This window comes from Ascaphus truei, chromosome 2 (genome assembly GCF_040206685.1).
Source record: "Ascaphus truei isolate aAscTru1 chromosome 2, aAscTru1.hap1, whole genome shotgun sequence".
Lineage (NCBI taxonomy): Eukaryota > Metazoa > Chordata > Amphibia > Anura > Ascaphidae > Ascaphus > Ascaphus truei.
Window position 1 is genome coordinate 217,579,391 of NC_134484.1, and position 16,463 is coordinate 217,595,853.

Genomic DNA, 16,463 nt, shown 5'->3' on the forward strand with positions numbered 1-16,463 from the left:
GAGATAGTTTAGGGGTTGGAGCCTTCAGTTTGATATTTTTAGAAGAAAGTCAGACCTTCTCTCCAGGTACGAACTTATGGCCCTCCTGACGAAGCCTATCCGCTTGTCTCTTCTGTCTTAGCACGGACTCCTGTAAAGCTCTTTGAATCCTCCTCCATGACCCCTGTAAGGTGGATACCCTATCATCTGCTACAGGAACTCCGGACCTGGAGGAATGCATGGGAAGGCGGGTGGGATGAATTCCATAGTTTACAAAAAACGGAGATTCTTGAGTGGACTCATTCTTGAGAGAGTTAATCGCTAATTCTGCCCAAGGAAGTAACTCTGCCCAATTATCTTGAGAATCTGAAGAAAAACAACGCAAATACTGTTCTAGGGACTGGTTCATGCGTTCAGTCTGCCCATTCATTTGGGGGTGATAGCCTGAGGAAAAAAGAAGGATAATGCCCAACCTCTGGGAAAATGCACGCCAGAACTTTCAAACAAATTGAGTACCACGATCTGAGACAATGGACCACGGAAAACCATGAATACGAAAAATTTCTTTTACAAAAATATCAGCCAAAGTACTAAAATTGGGTAGACCCTTGAGGGGAACAAAATGAGCTTGATTTGAGAATCTGTCGACAATTACTAGAATAGTAGTCTTACCATTAGACGGGGGAAGATCCACAATGAAGTCTATGGCAATGTGACTCCATGGGCGGTTCGGGACCGGGAGGGGTTGTAGAAGACCAGAAGGCATTTGACGGACCGATTAATTTTGTGTGCAGACTGGGCAAGGGGAGGTGAAAGCTCTAATGTCCTTTATCATCTTGGGCCACCAGAAAGTTCGCCGAATCAGATCAGGAGTCTTCTTAAACCCGGGATGGCCGGCAAATCTGGACGAGTGACCCCATTCAAGAATTTTGAGATGAAAACATGGGGCTGCGTAAAGACAACTATCAGGGACTTCTAGCCCTTCGGGGACCTGTGTTTGAGATTCCAGGATCTTATCCAGTATGTCAAAGGATGCGGCAGAGATAAACAATTGGAGGGGGGGAAAAATACTCTCCGGGACTTCCTGAGACTTCTCCTCAGTGATAAACTGACGGGACAATGCATCCGCTTTGATATTCTTTGTCCCAGGAATATAAGAGATGATGAAGTTAAACCTTTGAAAAGAACAACGCCCAACGAGCTTGACGGGGCCCAAGACTACGAGCACCTTCAATGTATGAAAGATTTTGTGGTCCGTCAGGATCAGAATGTGTTCCTTGGTTCCTTCCAGAAGATGTCTCCATTCTTGTAATGCCATCTTGATGGCCAACAACTCCCTATTCCCCACATCATCATTTCTTTCTGCAGAAGAATTTTTTTTAGAAAAAAAGCCACAGGGGTGTAGTTTGTCTTCGGGGGTGATCCTTTGAGAGAGGACCGCACCGGCTCCCACGTCGGAGGCATCAACTTCCAAGGTAAAGGGGAGGGATGTCGCAGAATGGGGGCCGAGACAAAGGCTCTTTTAAGAGACTCAAAGGCACGGCTGGCCTCCAACGGCCAAAAGGAGGGATCGGCCCCTTTTTTGGTAAGGGCCGCAATAGGTGCTACCAAGGTAGAAAAACCAGCAATACATTTCCTATAATAATTTGCGAAACCAAGGAAATGCTGAATCACTTTTAAAGAGTTAGGTTGTGGCCATTCGAGTTCGGAATAGAGCTTCTCCGGATCCATGGTGGACCCCTGATCCGAGACAATATATCCCAGGAAGGTAGTTGAGGATTGATGAAAGACACACTTCTCCATCTTGGCGTAGAGCTTGTTATCCAAGTAGATAATCACAAAAGAATTTAATAGATCACAAAAGACCTCATTCATAAAGTCTTGGAAGACTGCAGGGGCATTACACAACCCAAACGGCATCACCAGGTACTCATAGTGACCGCTGCATGTGTTGAACGCGGTCTTCCACTCGTCGCCACTGTGGATGTGAATCAGGTTATATGCCCCCCCGTAGATCAAGTTTAGAGAAGATCATCGCGCCTTGCAACCTGTCGAAGAGCTCCGGGATAAGAGGCAAAGGGTAGCGATTCTTGATGGTAATCTTATTTAGGCCACGGAAATCGATGCACGGGCGAAGTGTCCCATCTTTCTTTTTTACAAAAAAGAATCCTTCTCTGGCGGTGGAAGTGAGTTTCCGGATAAAGCCTTTTTGAAGATTTTTTGTGATGTACTCGGACATGGCCTCCGTCTCAGGCAAGGACAATGGATACGACCTGGCTTTGGGAAAAGGAGCACCCGGAACTAAGTAAATCGGGCAGTCGAAAGGGCGATGAGGGGGAAGCTCCTCGGATTTGGTGTTACTGAAGACATCCAGGAACTTTGAATAGACGTCCGGTAGGGTGGTGCCTTGCGGGGGAACAGTTTCCGAGATGGCCAAAACCGCAATGGACGGAGGAGGCAGTTCCACATGGGGCGATCTCCATTGAACGGGGAACTCGGCAGTCCAATCGATGATGGGATTGTGAAGTTGTAGCCATGGTAAGCCCAGGATGATTTGGACCGAAGGGGAATGGATGACATCAAAAGAAATGAGTTCCAGATGTCCCTCATTCATAGAAAGTTCAATGAGGAGTGTCTCCAAGGAAATAAAAGCTGGCTGCAGGGGTCGACCATCGATAGCTTCCAACCCGACCGGAAAGGCCTTCTCCCGGAGATGAATGTTGTACTGGGTAGCAAAAGCATGATTCCTGAAATTCCCTCCGGATACAGAATCGAGGAAGGCCAGAGCGGGGATTTGAACGCTGGCGTACTTAAGGAGGACAGGCAGTAAGATGCGCTTGGGAAGACCCTGTGCGGGAGAGGGAAAAGAAGAGATGGTACCCAGTGAGATCCCCTCATACCTCACTGGGTGTTGGCGTTTCCCGGCCTCAAGGGACAACATGGCAGGATGTGCCCAGGAGATCCACAATAGATGCACAGCCCCTCGTTCCTCCGTCATAGTCGCTCCATAGAAGAAAGTTGATGACGGCCCAGTTGCATGGGTTCCGGAGCAGCCTATGCTGGTAGAACCAGAGCAGGAGACCTGGAAGTAGAAGTCATAGAAACAGAAGTACGAGGTCGGTGACTTCAGCCCGCCTCTCCAGAAGTCGTTGATCCACCCTGATGCACAAAGCGATTAAGGCCTCCAATGAGGATGGCCTTTCACGAGCCACCAGCTTCTCCTTTAAGGATTCAGAAAGTCCCTGCCAGAAAGCTGCGGAAAGTGCCCCATCGTTCCAATCCGTCTCAGCCGCGATAGTCCGGAACTCCAGAGCGTAACGTGCCTCCGATCTCCGACCCTGCGAAATGTGGAAAAAGGAGGAAGCAGACATATCACACATCCAGGAGTATCAAAGACTAAATGAAATTCCCTCTTAAAGTTAGGGTAGCTACACTGGCGACACACTTTATTCGAGCTGGGCTAGTCCCACGAATTCGGGTATACCCGGGTGTATTGAGGTTTGTGACTGTTTTGTGCCCGAGTGCATTGAGGTATTTTCCAGGCAGGGATTGAAGCATTTTATTCCCGCTGGCTGCAATACTGCACAGTATATATATATACTGCATTACAATTCATGAATTTATGCCATCTGGTAGACAAGCGAAGCATTGCAGCCTATTAAATCCTAATCATTATCATTTAACAGATTAGCCGCCCGTCAGCCAGGCATGAACCCAGGCTGGGAAGGCAAACGCAACGGGGCTTGTCAGAGGTGAGGAGCGGCGCATTCCAGATATCTGCCAGGTACATACTGGGTATTTGCTCGAATAAAGTGTGTCGGTGCAGTATATGAGTCCAGGTTTTAGCTCCCAGATTGGTGAAGCCCAGGCCAGGGCGTCCCCGGTGAGAAGGGAAAAAACATAAGCTACCTTGGTACGATCCGTGGGGAAGCGAGAAGATTCAAATTGGATATCGCACTGGTTTAGAAACCCACGGCATGCAAGCGGGTCTCCCGCGTATTTACTGGGCGTAGGGATACGCAACTCCGAAGACCCTGTTCCTTCACAGGAGACAGTGGGAGAGATAACGGAACTGGAGACATTAACCTGGGGAATCTGAACGGATAAGGTAGCCACCTGTTGATTAAAAGCGGTGACCTGGTTGTCCAAGAGGGTAAAGTGTTTGGAGATGATAGTTAGGGTATCTTCCACCTCAGGGGGGTCTGGGTCTGATGGGCTCTGCATAATGTAATGCTTGGCCTGCTCACAAGCCAGATGAGACCCCAGGACTGAGGTGGAAAGGAGTAATACCACACACCTAACAGCAAACGGGGGCACGGCCGGAGTGTGGTAGTAGCGTAGCTGGTCCTGATAACAAAAATAGACAAAGCTCAGTACTTGCCAACTCCGGTGTTGAATGATAAAGTCCGTAAGCCAATGGTCTAGGTGTAGAGAGGGCAGCGTGGTAGAGTGTCCGTAAGCCTGGGTCGTGGAGTGGAGAGAGCAGCGTAGTAGGGTGTCCTTAAGCCTGGGTCGTGAAGTGGAGAGAGCAGCATAGTAGGGGTCCGTAAGCCGTGTCCAAAGGATATAGAGGTCAGCAAGGTAGAGAGTCCAAAGCCAAGTCCAAGGGGTACCAGAGAGCAGCGGGGTCGAAGTCCAAAGCCAAGAGTCAATTCCAGGGATGTCAGCAGAATATCCAGGGACAGGAACAGGGAATTGAAAGACAAGAGAGTCAGGCACAAGCAGACAGCACCAAGGTACAGAAGCTATGCAGAGCAAGGAGGTAATGGTGGGGGGAGACTAAATAGTGGGCTGGGGCCTATCAGAGGAAGGGGAGGAGTGGAGAAGCAAACCGGGGGAGATCCTGATAGGAGAGAAGGGCCTGGGGGATGGACCTGGTGGAGCAGGGGCAGGGAAGAGTGTGATGTGCGCGCTGCACCTGAGGAGGCGGGGTCAGGCGCATCGCACCGGTAAATGGAAGCCTGGGTCTGCGCACGCCCGTAAGGGTGACGCGCACGACCCGGAAATGCGGGCGCAGCCGTGGGAGAGAACGCGAGGACAGAGGAATGCCGCCTGGGAGCCCAAGCAGCAGGGAGAAAAGGTAAGGAGGCGCTGGAAGCGGGGGTACCCACAGTGCGGATCCTTACATGACCCCCCTCTCTCTCCACCCCTTCCATCCTCTCTCTCCCCCTTCCCTCCTCTCTCTCCCCACCTTCCCTCCTCTCCCCCCCGCTCTCACCCCCCTGCTCTCCCCCTTCCCTCCTCTCTCCCCCACTTCTCTCCTCTCTCACCCCACTCTCTCCCTACCTTCCCTCCTCTCTCCCCCTGCTCTCTTCCCCCCTTCCCTCCTATCTTCCCCCATTCCCATCTCCCTCTTCTCCCTTCCCTCCTCTCTCTCCTCCCCGCCCTCCTCTCTCCCCCATTGCTCTCTCCCCCCCATTGCTCTCTCTCCCCCGCATTGCTCTCTCTCTCTCCCCCCCATTGCTCTCTCACCCCCATTGCTCTCTCACGCACCCTCTCTCTCTCAACCCCCCCCTCTTTCTTCTGGATCCCCTCTTCTGACCCCCTCTCTCTCCACCCCTTCCATCCTCTCTCTCCCACCTTCCCTCCTCTCCCCCCACTCTCACCCCTTCCCCACTCTCTCCCCACGTTCCCTCCTCTCTCCCCCTGCTCTCTTCCCCCCTTCCCTCCTCTCTGCCCCATTGCCTCTCTCCCCCCATTGCTATCTCTCTCCCCTATTGTTCTTTCTCTCCTCCCATTGCTCTCTACCCCATTGCCTCTCTCTACCCCCCATTGCTCTCTCTCTCCCCCCCATTGCCCTCTCTCTCCCACCATTGCTCTATCTATCCCCCCATTGCCCTCTCTCTCCCCCCCATTGCTCTCTCTCTCCCCCCCATTGCTCTCTCTCCCCCCCCACTGCTCTCTATCTCTCCCCCGCCATTGCTCTCTCTGCCTCATTGCTCTCTCTCCCACCACCCCATTGCTCTCTCTCCTGCCCCCCTGCGCTCTCTCTCTCTCACCCCCAATAGCTCTCTCTCCCTCCCCCCTGCACTCATTTTCTCCCGCCCACCCCCTGTGCTCTCTCTCCCTCTTCATTGCTCTCTCTCCCCCCGCATTGCTCTCTCTCTCTACCCCCCATTGCTCTCTCTCTCTCCCCCCATTGCTCTCTCTCACCCCCATTGATCTCTATCGCGCCCCCCCTGTGCCCTCTCTCTCTCAACCCCCCCCTTAACTCCTCTCTTCCCCCATTGTCTCCTCCCTCTCCCCCTTCCCTCCTCACTCCCCCCATTGCTCACTCTCCCCCCCATTGCTCCCTCTCCCCCCATTGATATCTCTCTCCCCATTGTTCTTTCTCTCCTCCCCATTGCTCTCTACCCCCATTGCCTCGCTCTCCCCCCCCCCATTGCTCTCTCTCTCCCCTCCATTGCCCTCTCTCTACCTCCATTGCTCTCTCTCTCCCCCCCCATTGCTCTCTCTCCCGCCCAATGCTCTCTCTCCACCACCATTGGTCTCTATCTCCCCCATTGCTCTCTCTCCCACCTCCCCATTGCTCTCTCTCCTGCCCCCTGCGCTCTCTCTCCAATCCCCCAATTGCTCTCTCTCCCTCCCCCCTGCGCTCTCTTTCTCCCACCCACCCCCCTGTGCACTCTCTCCCTCCCCCCTGCGCCCTCTCCCGCCTCCCACTGTGCTCTCTCCTGGCCCCTCTCACTCCATTTGCCCCCCCCTCTCAGTCCATTTTCTCCCTGTCACGGTAGGCCAGGTCTTATCTACACATTAATACTGGGATTCTGGACTGAGCACACAAGATGAGTAAAATAAATTGTAATTTATTTCTTTTCAGACAAAAACAGAAATCTTCACAATATACACTCAATAAAATACTTACTGGGATGGGGGAATTAAATCTATTGTCCTTGGAACAAAACAAAGTTTCTGGGCACCCCTGCACGTATGCAATTGGGTGTGCAAAATGATCCGTGTAGCAGATCCTGGCTAGGGGCACAAGTTGCCACCCCTATATTTCCGCCAACAGGTAAAAGTTTGTTCAGTCCTTACAGGGTTCGTTCGGGAACCCTTAGCTCTAACGAATTCCAGAAGAGGGGGATGATCCTTTGTTACAGTGAAATTAACCCCTCACACTCCGGAACTGCCGCTTCTGTTACTTGTAAGTCTCTTGGTTGATCTTAGGTGAATCTCTCTGGGACAGGGCTGCAGGCATCTTTATAGGGTATTATACGCTGCCGGCCTGCCTTTGAAAAACCCGACTTGATCTGGGTGAATAAGTCTGGGTAGGATATGACAAAGTCTATTGGCCAATAATTTGGCGTACAATTTAATGTCTGTATTGATTAGCGAAATTGGCCTGTAGCTTTTGCAGTCCAGCGGATCCTTACCAGGCTTATAAATTAGAGATATGGACGCCCGCAGCATCTCCCCGGGGATGGGAGCTCCCGCTTAAATTGCGTTAAACATTTGGAGCAGCCTCGGGGCGAGCAGTTTGACAATTTTTTTGTTGTATAGCCCCGAGAAGCCATCCGGCCCAGGGGCCTTTGATGGTTTCAGCTCTTTGATAGCCTATGAGAGCTCCTCCATAGAGAAATCTGCTCCGAGGGCCTCTCTTTCTGTAGCCGTCAATCTCCTTAGATTTGAGCTGGCCAGGAAATCTTGTAAGGCCCCGCTCATTATAGGGTTATGGGCCACCTTCTCCCCATTATATAGAGATTCATAGAATGAGCCAAATTCATCGACTATTTCATCGGATTGGCCGAGGTGGACCCGGATTTAAGGCGTATGGCCGGGATGTTATATTTTGACTGCCTATCTTTTAGCATACGCGCCAGCATTGTGTCCGGTTTGTTTGCTTTTTCGTAAAATTTCCGTTTTGACCAACTCAGTGAATTATCTGCTCTGGAAGTCAAGAGTAGATTCATCTCAATTTTGGTGTCTTTTATTTCTTGTAGGGATTGAGGGTCTGGGTTATTTTTGTATTTTAAGTAAAGGGAATGTAATTTAGATTGGAGTGTGATAATTTTGGCATCCATTTCCCGTTTTTTTTGGCTGTGAGATTAATGAGTATGCCTCGTAGGGTTGCTTTATGAGCCTCCCATAATGTTAGGTGGGAGTTTACCGATCCTAAATTAAGATGGAAAAATTGTTTGATTTCGCTACCAATAGCCTCACATATCGAGGGGATTTTTAGTATTGATTAATTGAGTTTCCAATTCGCTCCTGGTCTAATTGCCCGAAAATTATTGCACCTTAGCTCTATCGGTGCATGGTCTGACCACGAAATATCATGGATCCCGGCTAGGGAGACTATAGGGACCAGTTGACTTGAGATAAAAAAAAGTAATCAATTCTGCTATATGAGCCATGAGGGTGGGAGTAAAACGTGTAGTCTCTGTCCGTCGGGTGTAACTCTCTCCAAATGTCGGTCAGCTGGTTAGCTTTGAGGCCTCCACGGAGAGAAATCCCCGCTCCCCTGTTATCTGCACCCGTCCCTCCTGATCTGTCTATGTGTGGTTGCATGACCATATTGATATCCCCCGCGAGCAGGATGTTCCTCCTAGCTGTGTGATTTAGGATCTTAAAGAAACAATCGAAGAAGGACGCATCTTGCTCGCAAGGGGCATAGACCGAGGCCAAAGTGATATGTTTGCCTCGGATTGTGCCGGTAATAATTATATATCGGCCATCTATATCCCGCTTGGTAGATTGCAAGATGAACGGGATCTTATTGCTAATCAATATGGCCACCCCCTGTTTTTTAACGGAGGCCGAGGCTAGGTGGATCTGGGAGAATTCTCTATCCAGGAATTTAGGGGTATTTTGCCTACTGAAATGCGTCTCTTGTAGTAGTAAAATATCTGCTTGCTTCCTTTTATAATCTGTAAATGCTATTTTCCTTTTGATAGGATTGTTGAAGCCCTTGACATTATGGGATACCAGTGTTAGAGTCATCATTTAGTGTTTGTGTGTAGAGGTAGCTTGATACTAAACTACTCACCAGAGAAGACTTCGTTCGGATCGAACCTGACCGTGCCTGAGCTGTGTGCCTTTACCACAACACCTCTTTCATATCTGAGTTGTGATCTCCAGCTATGCGGAGAGGGAGGGGGGATGGTGGAGGGGGTAGGGAGGTAAGACGAAACATAGGAAAGTACAAAAGGAAAAAAACTTGTATTAAACCAAAGAAACAGATCAAATATAAAACTACAAAAAGCAAAATAAAATAAGAGCCCGACTCGGGGGCCCCCGAGTGCGGCTCTTCTGCCCGAGGGAGTATGCAGCGGATCCCGCAATCTTATCTTGCTGGGAACTGCCCTCCCTGGGACTTGTAAGCGATCCCTTTTATCCAGGGACTGAAGCGAGAAACACATGCGCGCCGACATGGGTAATCCTACAGGCGCCGTGTCGTAGGTATCCACAACAGCAGATTTTTTGCACGGCTTGATGTTGGTAACTATAACGGGGTCTAAAACAAAATCAACATTAGAGAACTTTCCTTTTTCCTTGCGAGCATTTCTTGGAGGGAACAGTAGAAAAAGTGTTAACTAACTAGACTATTTGAACAATGAATAATGGTAATGAAAATTTACTTTAACCTGGCTAACAGCCTCTATTAGCCCGACCCTACTCTAAATGCCATACTCTATTGTATCTGTTACCCTGAGTCCGCTGATGAGAATGGACTATAATGGGTCATTCTGTCATAGTGCCTGGTGAGTCCCCTCTGGCCCCATCTCTTTTTTATTTCATATCTTTTGTCTCTTTCTACACTTTTCTGTCTTTTTACCTCCTATATGTCCCTTCCCTCTCCCTCCAATTTCCCCCTCTTCCGCCCCCTCCACCCCACCCCACCCCATCCCTTTCTCCCTCCCCCTCCATCCATTCCCCCCCATCCCTTTTCCCCTCCCCCATCCCTTTCCCCCTCCCCCACCCATCCATTTCCCCCCCCCCATCCATAGAGTAGCCCCCCTTCATGAACCTCTGTGGCTGTGCGCTGCCTCTTTCTTTGTTGTGGAGCTCTCTGCTCCCCTTCTCTGGGTGCTCCCCGGTGCTGTGACGTCCATATCCAGCACCGCTGCTCCGGCAGTCAGAGTCCAAGACTCACGAGACTACGGGACACCTCGATGACATCATCCCAAGAACCCGCGAAAGTCAGAGGGACTCCCGCGCTTTGTGAGGAAGGAGCGATGCAAGATGGTGCAGCGCCAAAAACACATGCGGATCGGAGAGGGACTCCCGCGCTTCGTGAGGAAGGAGCGAGGCAAGATGGGCGCCACGCCAAAAACACACGCGGATCAGAGAGGGAGTCACCAAGGTACTTATCTGCTGCTAGGACTCAGAGGGGGAGATTTTTTCGGCCAGTTAGTTTCCAACAGTTCCTTTTAGAGAATATAGTCCAGGTTTTTGGGGCATTAGTATATTGGATAATCCTTTCAGGGGGAGCTGGCAGCTGACTCTTGAGCCCGCGCCTCTGTATGAGCGGTACCCGCTCTATGCCACGTGGGGGCTGGGACGCCATCTTTGGCTGCTGTTAGCCTAGGGGGTCTTAGAGAGGGCTCCAACACACCCACACGTTTGAGGAAATCCTCTCCGTCGTCCGCATTTTTGAAGGTGTGGGCTACTCCATTTTTTAGCACAAGCAGTGCACAGGGGAACAGCCAACGATAGCGTATATCCTGGTCTCTTAGCGATCTTGTTATCTGGGCTACAGTGCACCTTTTAGCCAGGGTAGCAGGGGACAGGTCCTGGAACACTTGGAATTTTATCTGCTGGAACTCCATTACTTTCTTTTCCCTAGAGATTCTACAGGTCTCCTCTTTGACCCGATAATGGTGGAAGCGCATCACTATTTCCCTGGGGGGGTCTCGTTTTTGGGGTCTCCCTCGTAGCGCTCGGTGACATCTGTCCAAAATAAGTTCCCCTGCTGTCTTGTCAGGAAAGAGGTGTTGTAGCCAGCTCGATGAGAAAGCTTCAGAGTCGGTGACAGATTCGTGTACTCCGCGCAATCTGATATTGCACCTCCGATCCCTATTCTCCCCATCTTCTATTTTGTCCTCTAGGGTTCTGACTTGATCCATTAGTGTGTGTACTTGCGTTTGGGTATGTGTCACAGCCCCTGCTGTCTCGTCCGACCTAGGGCCGCAGTTCTCTCCCCCAGCGCATCCACGTCTTTTCTTAGGGCCCACAGCTCAGATTTAAAGATTTTTTTCATACTGGAATAAAATTCCTTCATGTCTTTACGTCTCATGATGTCAAGATCCTCCGGTTCAGGATCCTCCTCTGTAGTCTCCATCTCCGGGTCTGAGCAAGGTGGTGGTGCCTGGATTGCTGCTTTGCTTGTCCTTGCTGGTTCTTTAGTTTTAAAATAAGTGGTGACTGGTTGGGTTTTTCTCCGGGGAGTTTTGTTTGCTGCCATCACTATATATTCAGAAACACTCTCGTGTAGGAATAGGCAAATATCGTCTGCTGTTGCTGCTATTTTTTGAGTTAAAGGCGCCGGTGGGAACAGAGCTCTGCCACTAAGCTTCCATTCTCTTTCCCGTCGTGCATGTCCCTCTACACACTTTATTTTTTATATTTGGTTTCTACCTTATGAACAATATAAAACAAATATGCAGGTGTGTCATATTTCTTCAGCTACCTGGGATCCAAAAATTAGATTGCTAGCTCACTCCTAGTGCCACAAATACAATTAGCACATTTCAAATACATCCAGTTACCTGCATCTAGCTTTAGAGCTGCAAAACAGGTAAGCACATAATAGTGTAGGGGAAAACAAAAAATCTCTCTGGGACTGGTCTGCAGGTATCTTTATAGGGTTATGGGTCATATACCTTACATACACACCCAATCCCTTCCGTGGGAACACTTTTTCCCCCTTTTCCAGACTTGCCAGTAGTTCATAGCATGGGCAGAAGTGGCTTCCTGGTTTGCACAGAGCATGTGTCAACTTGACACCTAAGCTGCTTAGCATACTGAGTCCAACCTCTTACCTGGCGACAGTAAGTCTGGGGTTTGGCTACCAAGTGTGAATGGCCCCTCCTGTATACTAGGATCTGATACTCAGGAATATCCTGGCCACTTTAACACCTAGCATCTCTGAGGCTTTTCAACTTCGGATTTCTCAAAGACACATGGGCACCAACTTAGCAGAGTTCACTTTGAAGCCCAAAGATGAAAAGCCCTCAGCTCAAATAAATAGTGTAGGGGAAAACATGATTAAATGGGGACAATACAGAGGGTGTAGGGGAAAACATGTCAGTGTAGTGAATATACAGTTAACCCCTTCTGTCCCAACACGATTTAGGGTTAACCAGCCAGGTATAATGCCTTTATTATTGGCCTGGTTACCCCCCCTATTTCCCCCACCTCTCTCAATCCATTTGCCCCCCTAATCAGTCCATTTGCCCCCTCTCTCAGTCCATTTGCCCCCCCTCTCAGTCTGTTTTCCCCCCTCTCTCAGTCCGTTTGTCCCCCCTCTCAGTCTGTTTGTCCCCCTCTCAGTCCATTTGCCCCCCCCTCTCTCAGTCCATTTTCCCCCCTCTCAGTCTGTTTGCCCACCCTATCAGTCTGTTTGCCCCCCCTCTCAGTCCGTTTCTCCCCTCCCCTTCCAGTTCTCTCTGCTAAATTCCATGATTGTGTTTGGTGTATAGTGACAGGACATTAGAACATGCCCTCTCGCTTACCATTGGTCAGAGCAGGGTCATGTGACCCTCTGAGCTTGAAAGTATAGCTCTTTTGTCTCCCCAAGCACAAAGCTTGGGAGAGCATGCATGCACGCGTATGAGTGCACGCTCACAGCGTGAGAGTGAACGGGAGGGGATTCCCATTCACAGTGGTAAGCGCGCTAAGCGCCAAGCACATAGCGCCAGCGGGGACTCAGCCGTAGACGTTAGGTCACAGAGTCAGTACATTGCATGGATCATTGTCTGTCGATGTCCCCCCCAATCAGACTGCTGCATTGTGGATTTCTCCAGAGCTGTGTAGCTTTTCTGCCTGAACAAAACTTGGCACAGTTTATTTATTCACTTATGGCAATCACACTGACATGATTCACCCTTGCAGGCTTTATCAAAGTGATAAAGCCTGCAATGGCGAAACATGTCAGTGTGATTGCTATCAGTGAATAAATCGGTTCAATTCACCCTTTTAGGCTGATTATTTCTTCAGTGCAGCATTTTTTCTGGCTGTGTGCCAAGTTTTGCTCCTGTGGATGTAACCTGCGCTTTGCATGCCTGGACCAAAACACTGCAAGTTTGGAAACTCATTAACACTCATCTCATTGTGAGTACTCTGTTTTGTTCATTGAACAGTCTTGATCATATTTGAAGGTATTATATTTGTACTAGGCTATACAGGACTCATACCTTTTCTACTTAGAGTGGGAGTCCAATCTGGTACAAACCTCTACAAGATACAAAGTTATAATTCTGCACACTTGCTAAAGGGTTAGGTCCTTGAAGATTATCATCAATACTATTGAAGGAATTATTTTTTTGAATATAGTTTTTTTCTTCATACTCTGAGTGTATCCCATTTCCTTGAGCCACAGTTTATCCTTTACAGGGATATCCCAGTAACTTTTCTACCTGGATGTATAGTAATTTAATTCTGGTCACATCATCATGTGATTCCTTTGTTCTTGGTTTTGTTGATCAAGCTGTTACAGGAACTGCAGGCAAACAAAAGCACAACAATTTTCCCGGACGGTCTCTGGGGCCCATTTGAAATTCAAGAACCACCTCTAAGATTCCCAACTTCTGACACCATATGAAGGAGACAAGTATAAAGGCACAACCAGGGAGACATAGATTGGGAAAATACACAATGACATTTATTTAGCCTGTAGCTACAAAACAATACATCTTTTTCAGCAAAAACAAATCAAACAGGTTTATTCCTTTGTAAGGGCTGACTCACACTTCCAATTCCCTATCTGCAGGGCTGGGAGGCTAGGCATCCTGCCAACTGACCCCAAAGTCCAAAGATGAATCTGTAAGCTGGGTGCTCTCCGGGTTGGTGTCTGTGGGGTGAACACTCTGGTGGGTTTGAGGAACCGCTGTGTCCTAGATTCGAATGTCTGGTTCCATGAGATCTCTCTTTTTCTGTACACACTTCCCCTGTGCTAGAGATCCCTGCTTTTTGTGCAGCATACTTTTTTACCTGCATTATGAGCAAGGTGGAGACTGCCAAAATTAACTAGCTCCCTTGGTGGACTCATGAGCTACAGACAGGCTTTATGTGTGCTGAACAGAGACAGTAGGAGGAAATCCTGGCTTATCGAATTACCAGGACTGTGTATGGAGACGAATACACATTTTACAAGTACATGTCTTTCTCTTACTGGGGCTCAGGATTTTAAAGGATAAAACGTAGGTTATACTGGCGGGTAAAGCAAGATTTCACAGGGGAAACATAGGGGTATTAATGTGCACATGCGTACCCACAAATCAGATGCGATTTGCGGGTAGAAAACAAGCAGTAATGTTGCCACAAAACATTTTACACACATTTTAATACGTTAATACTTTTTGCTCCCCAGTATCCACTATTAGAGTCCCACTCCTTAAGTCCCAGTTCTGTACCTAGGTTGGTTAAAAGGTACCAAACACACACATTTTTGGGGGGCTAACCCCACCATCACACACCTATTCACCCTTATTCTATATACTGTGTACATTTTAGATATTTATTATATTAAGATCGGTATTTATATTTTATTTATTTTGCTAAGAATATTATGTAGAAAAGTGTAAAATGAAGGTTTGCATATATAATATATACAGGTAATTGAGCACTCAAATTATGCAATCAATGGAATGCAGATATTTAAGGGAGGGGAAGAGAAAGAGCACCATCAGACTTCTGAGGAATCTGATTGGTTAAACACTTGAATCTCAATATATCTTTATTCACTGTGCGTTTTTCAATATATTTATGGTTTTGTACCACATGACAACAAAGTAGTGAACAATGTGGCTATTTTTCAAACTTGAGATAGTGTGCAAGTGTACATAATTTTCAACTATTCTGTTGAGGGAGTTGGGGAGTTATTGTGCAATTTAAAAAAAAAACAAGATTTAATTTTTTGAGGCTTTGCATTTAATGTGTCTTAAAACTATTCCTTAATTTTATTGCAGGAATTCAGTATGTGATTGCAAATATTCTATTCCAAGAAATCATGTACATTTGCTTAATTGATGTAATCATTTTTTTATGTATTTGATACAATATGCTCTATATACAATGTTTGTTTTGTAACACAGCTCAGTCGTTTTATTTTTGAACAATACTACAAATTTTTGTGTGGAAAAAAAAATAACAGTCTGTAGATTCCTGTGTATTTTTTCTATTAAACACTCCCAACAGTTACAAATGTGTCAGCCTACAAGTAAAACACTTCATATAAAGTTTAGTTTATTTAAAAACAAAAATTGGAAGTTTCAGAAGATATATTTATATATATATATATATATAATTGACGTATCTTTTCTCTTCTAGTCATTGTTGTACTTTATGTAGCACTAAGAAGACAGAAAAAGAAAGACACCCTGATGACATCGAAAGAAGATATAAGAGATAATGTCATCCATTATGATGATGAAGGAGGTGGGGAAGAAGACACTCAGGCATTTGACATAGGTGCCCTAAGAAATCCAAAGGTAATTGAAGACAATAAAGGTCGAAGAGACATAAAGCCAGAACCTCTTTGTTTGCCTTCTCAAAGACCACCAGCAGAAGATAACACTGACATGAGAGATTTCATTAATCAAAGACTACAAGAGCATGATGTGGATCCGAGTGAACCTCCATATGACTCGTTAGCAACTTATGCCTATGAAGGCACTGGATCTGTAGCTGAAAATCTCAGTTCAATAGAATCACTAAGTATAGAGATTGATCACGATTATGATTTTTTAAGTGACTGGGGGCCCCGTTTCAAAAGCTTGGCAGAAATGTTTGGAGAAGAAAAAAATTACAACCCTGACACCATCACTTAAAAGACAGGAAAATCATAAACAATCAAAAGCTTTATGTAGACTATGTAAAAAAACACAGTTTTATATTAAACTATTAAAATATTTATCATACTGTCAATTTTTGTTTGTTTCACAAAGGAAAGATCGATCCTGTAATAAACACACAACTTTTTGCTACTTTTGATTCAAACTGAGACAAAATGAGGATGGTTACCTACAATTTACTGACATGACACATTTATAGAAAATATTGTTTTGTGGCATCATGGTGGAAAGAGAGGTCGATTTTTCTTAATTCCACTGAAGTGCCTATTGAAACTTTTATCGTAATATGTGATCTGGACTTCAGTTAATTGCATTCAAGTATGCAATGGTAAACCAGATACAAATGAAGAAGATTAACTTGATGTCAAGAAGCAACAGCAGCAAGCTAACTTTTGATTTATTGAAAAAACATTCTGGACCAAACACAATATGTAACAGAGAAGAACATTTTATTTTGGGGGAAATTTAGCT

At 47.2% G+C, this 16,463-nt stretch overlaps 1 protein-coding gene across 2 annotated transcripts in view; it reads left to right on the plus strand.

Annotated features, from left to right (window-relative positions):
- CDH12 (cadherin 12) overlaps window positions 1–16,054 on the plus strand; it is a 1,010,774-nt gene extending 994,720 nt beyond the window's left edge. For both annotated transcript variants that reach the window (XM_075585916.1, XM_075585915.1), the window contains one exon: window positions 15,469–16,054. In XM_075585916.1, coding sequence (XP_075442031.1) covers window positions 15,469–15,968 — 500 coding nt within the window. In that variant the 3' untranslated portion in view covers window positions 15,969–16,054. The remainder of the gene's footprint in view (window positions 1–15,468) is intronic.
- The last annotated feature ends 409 nt before the right edge of the window (window positions 16,055–16,463 follow it).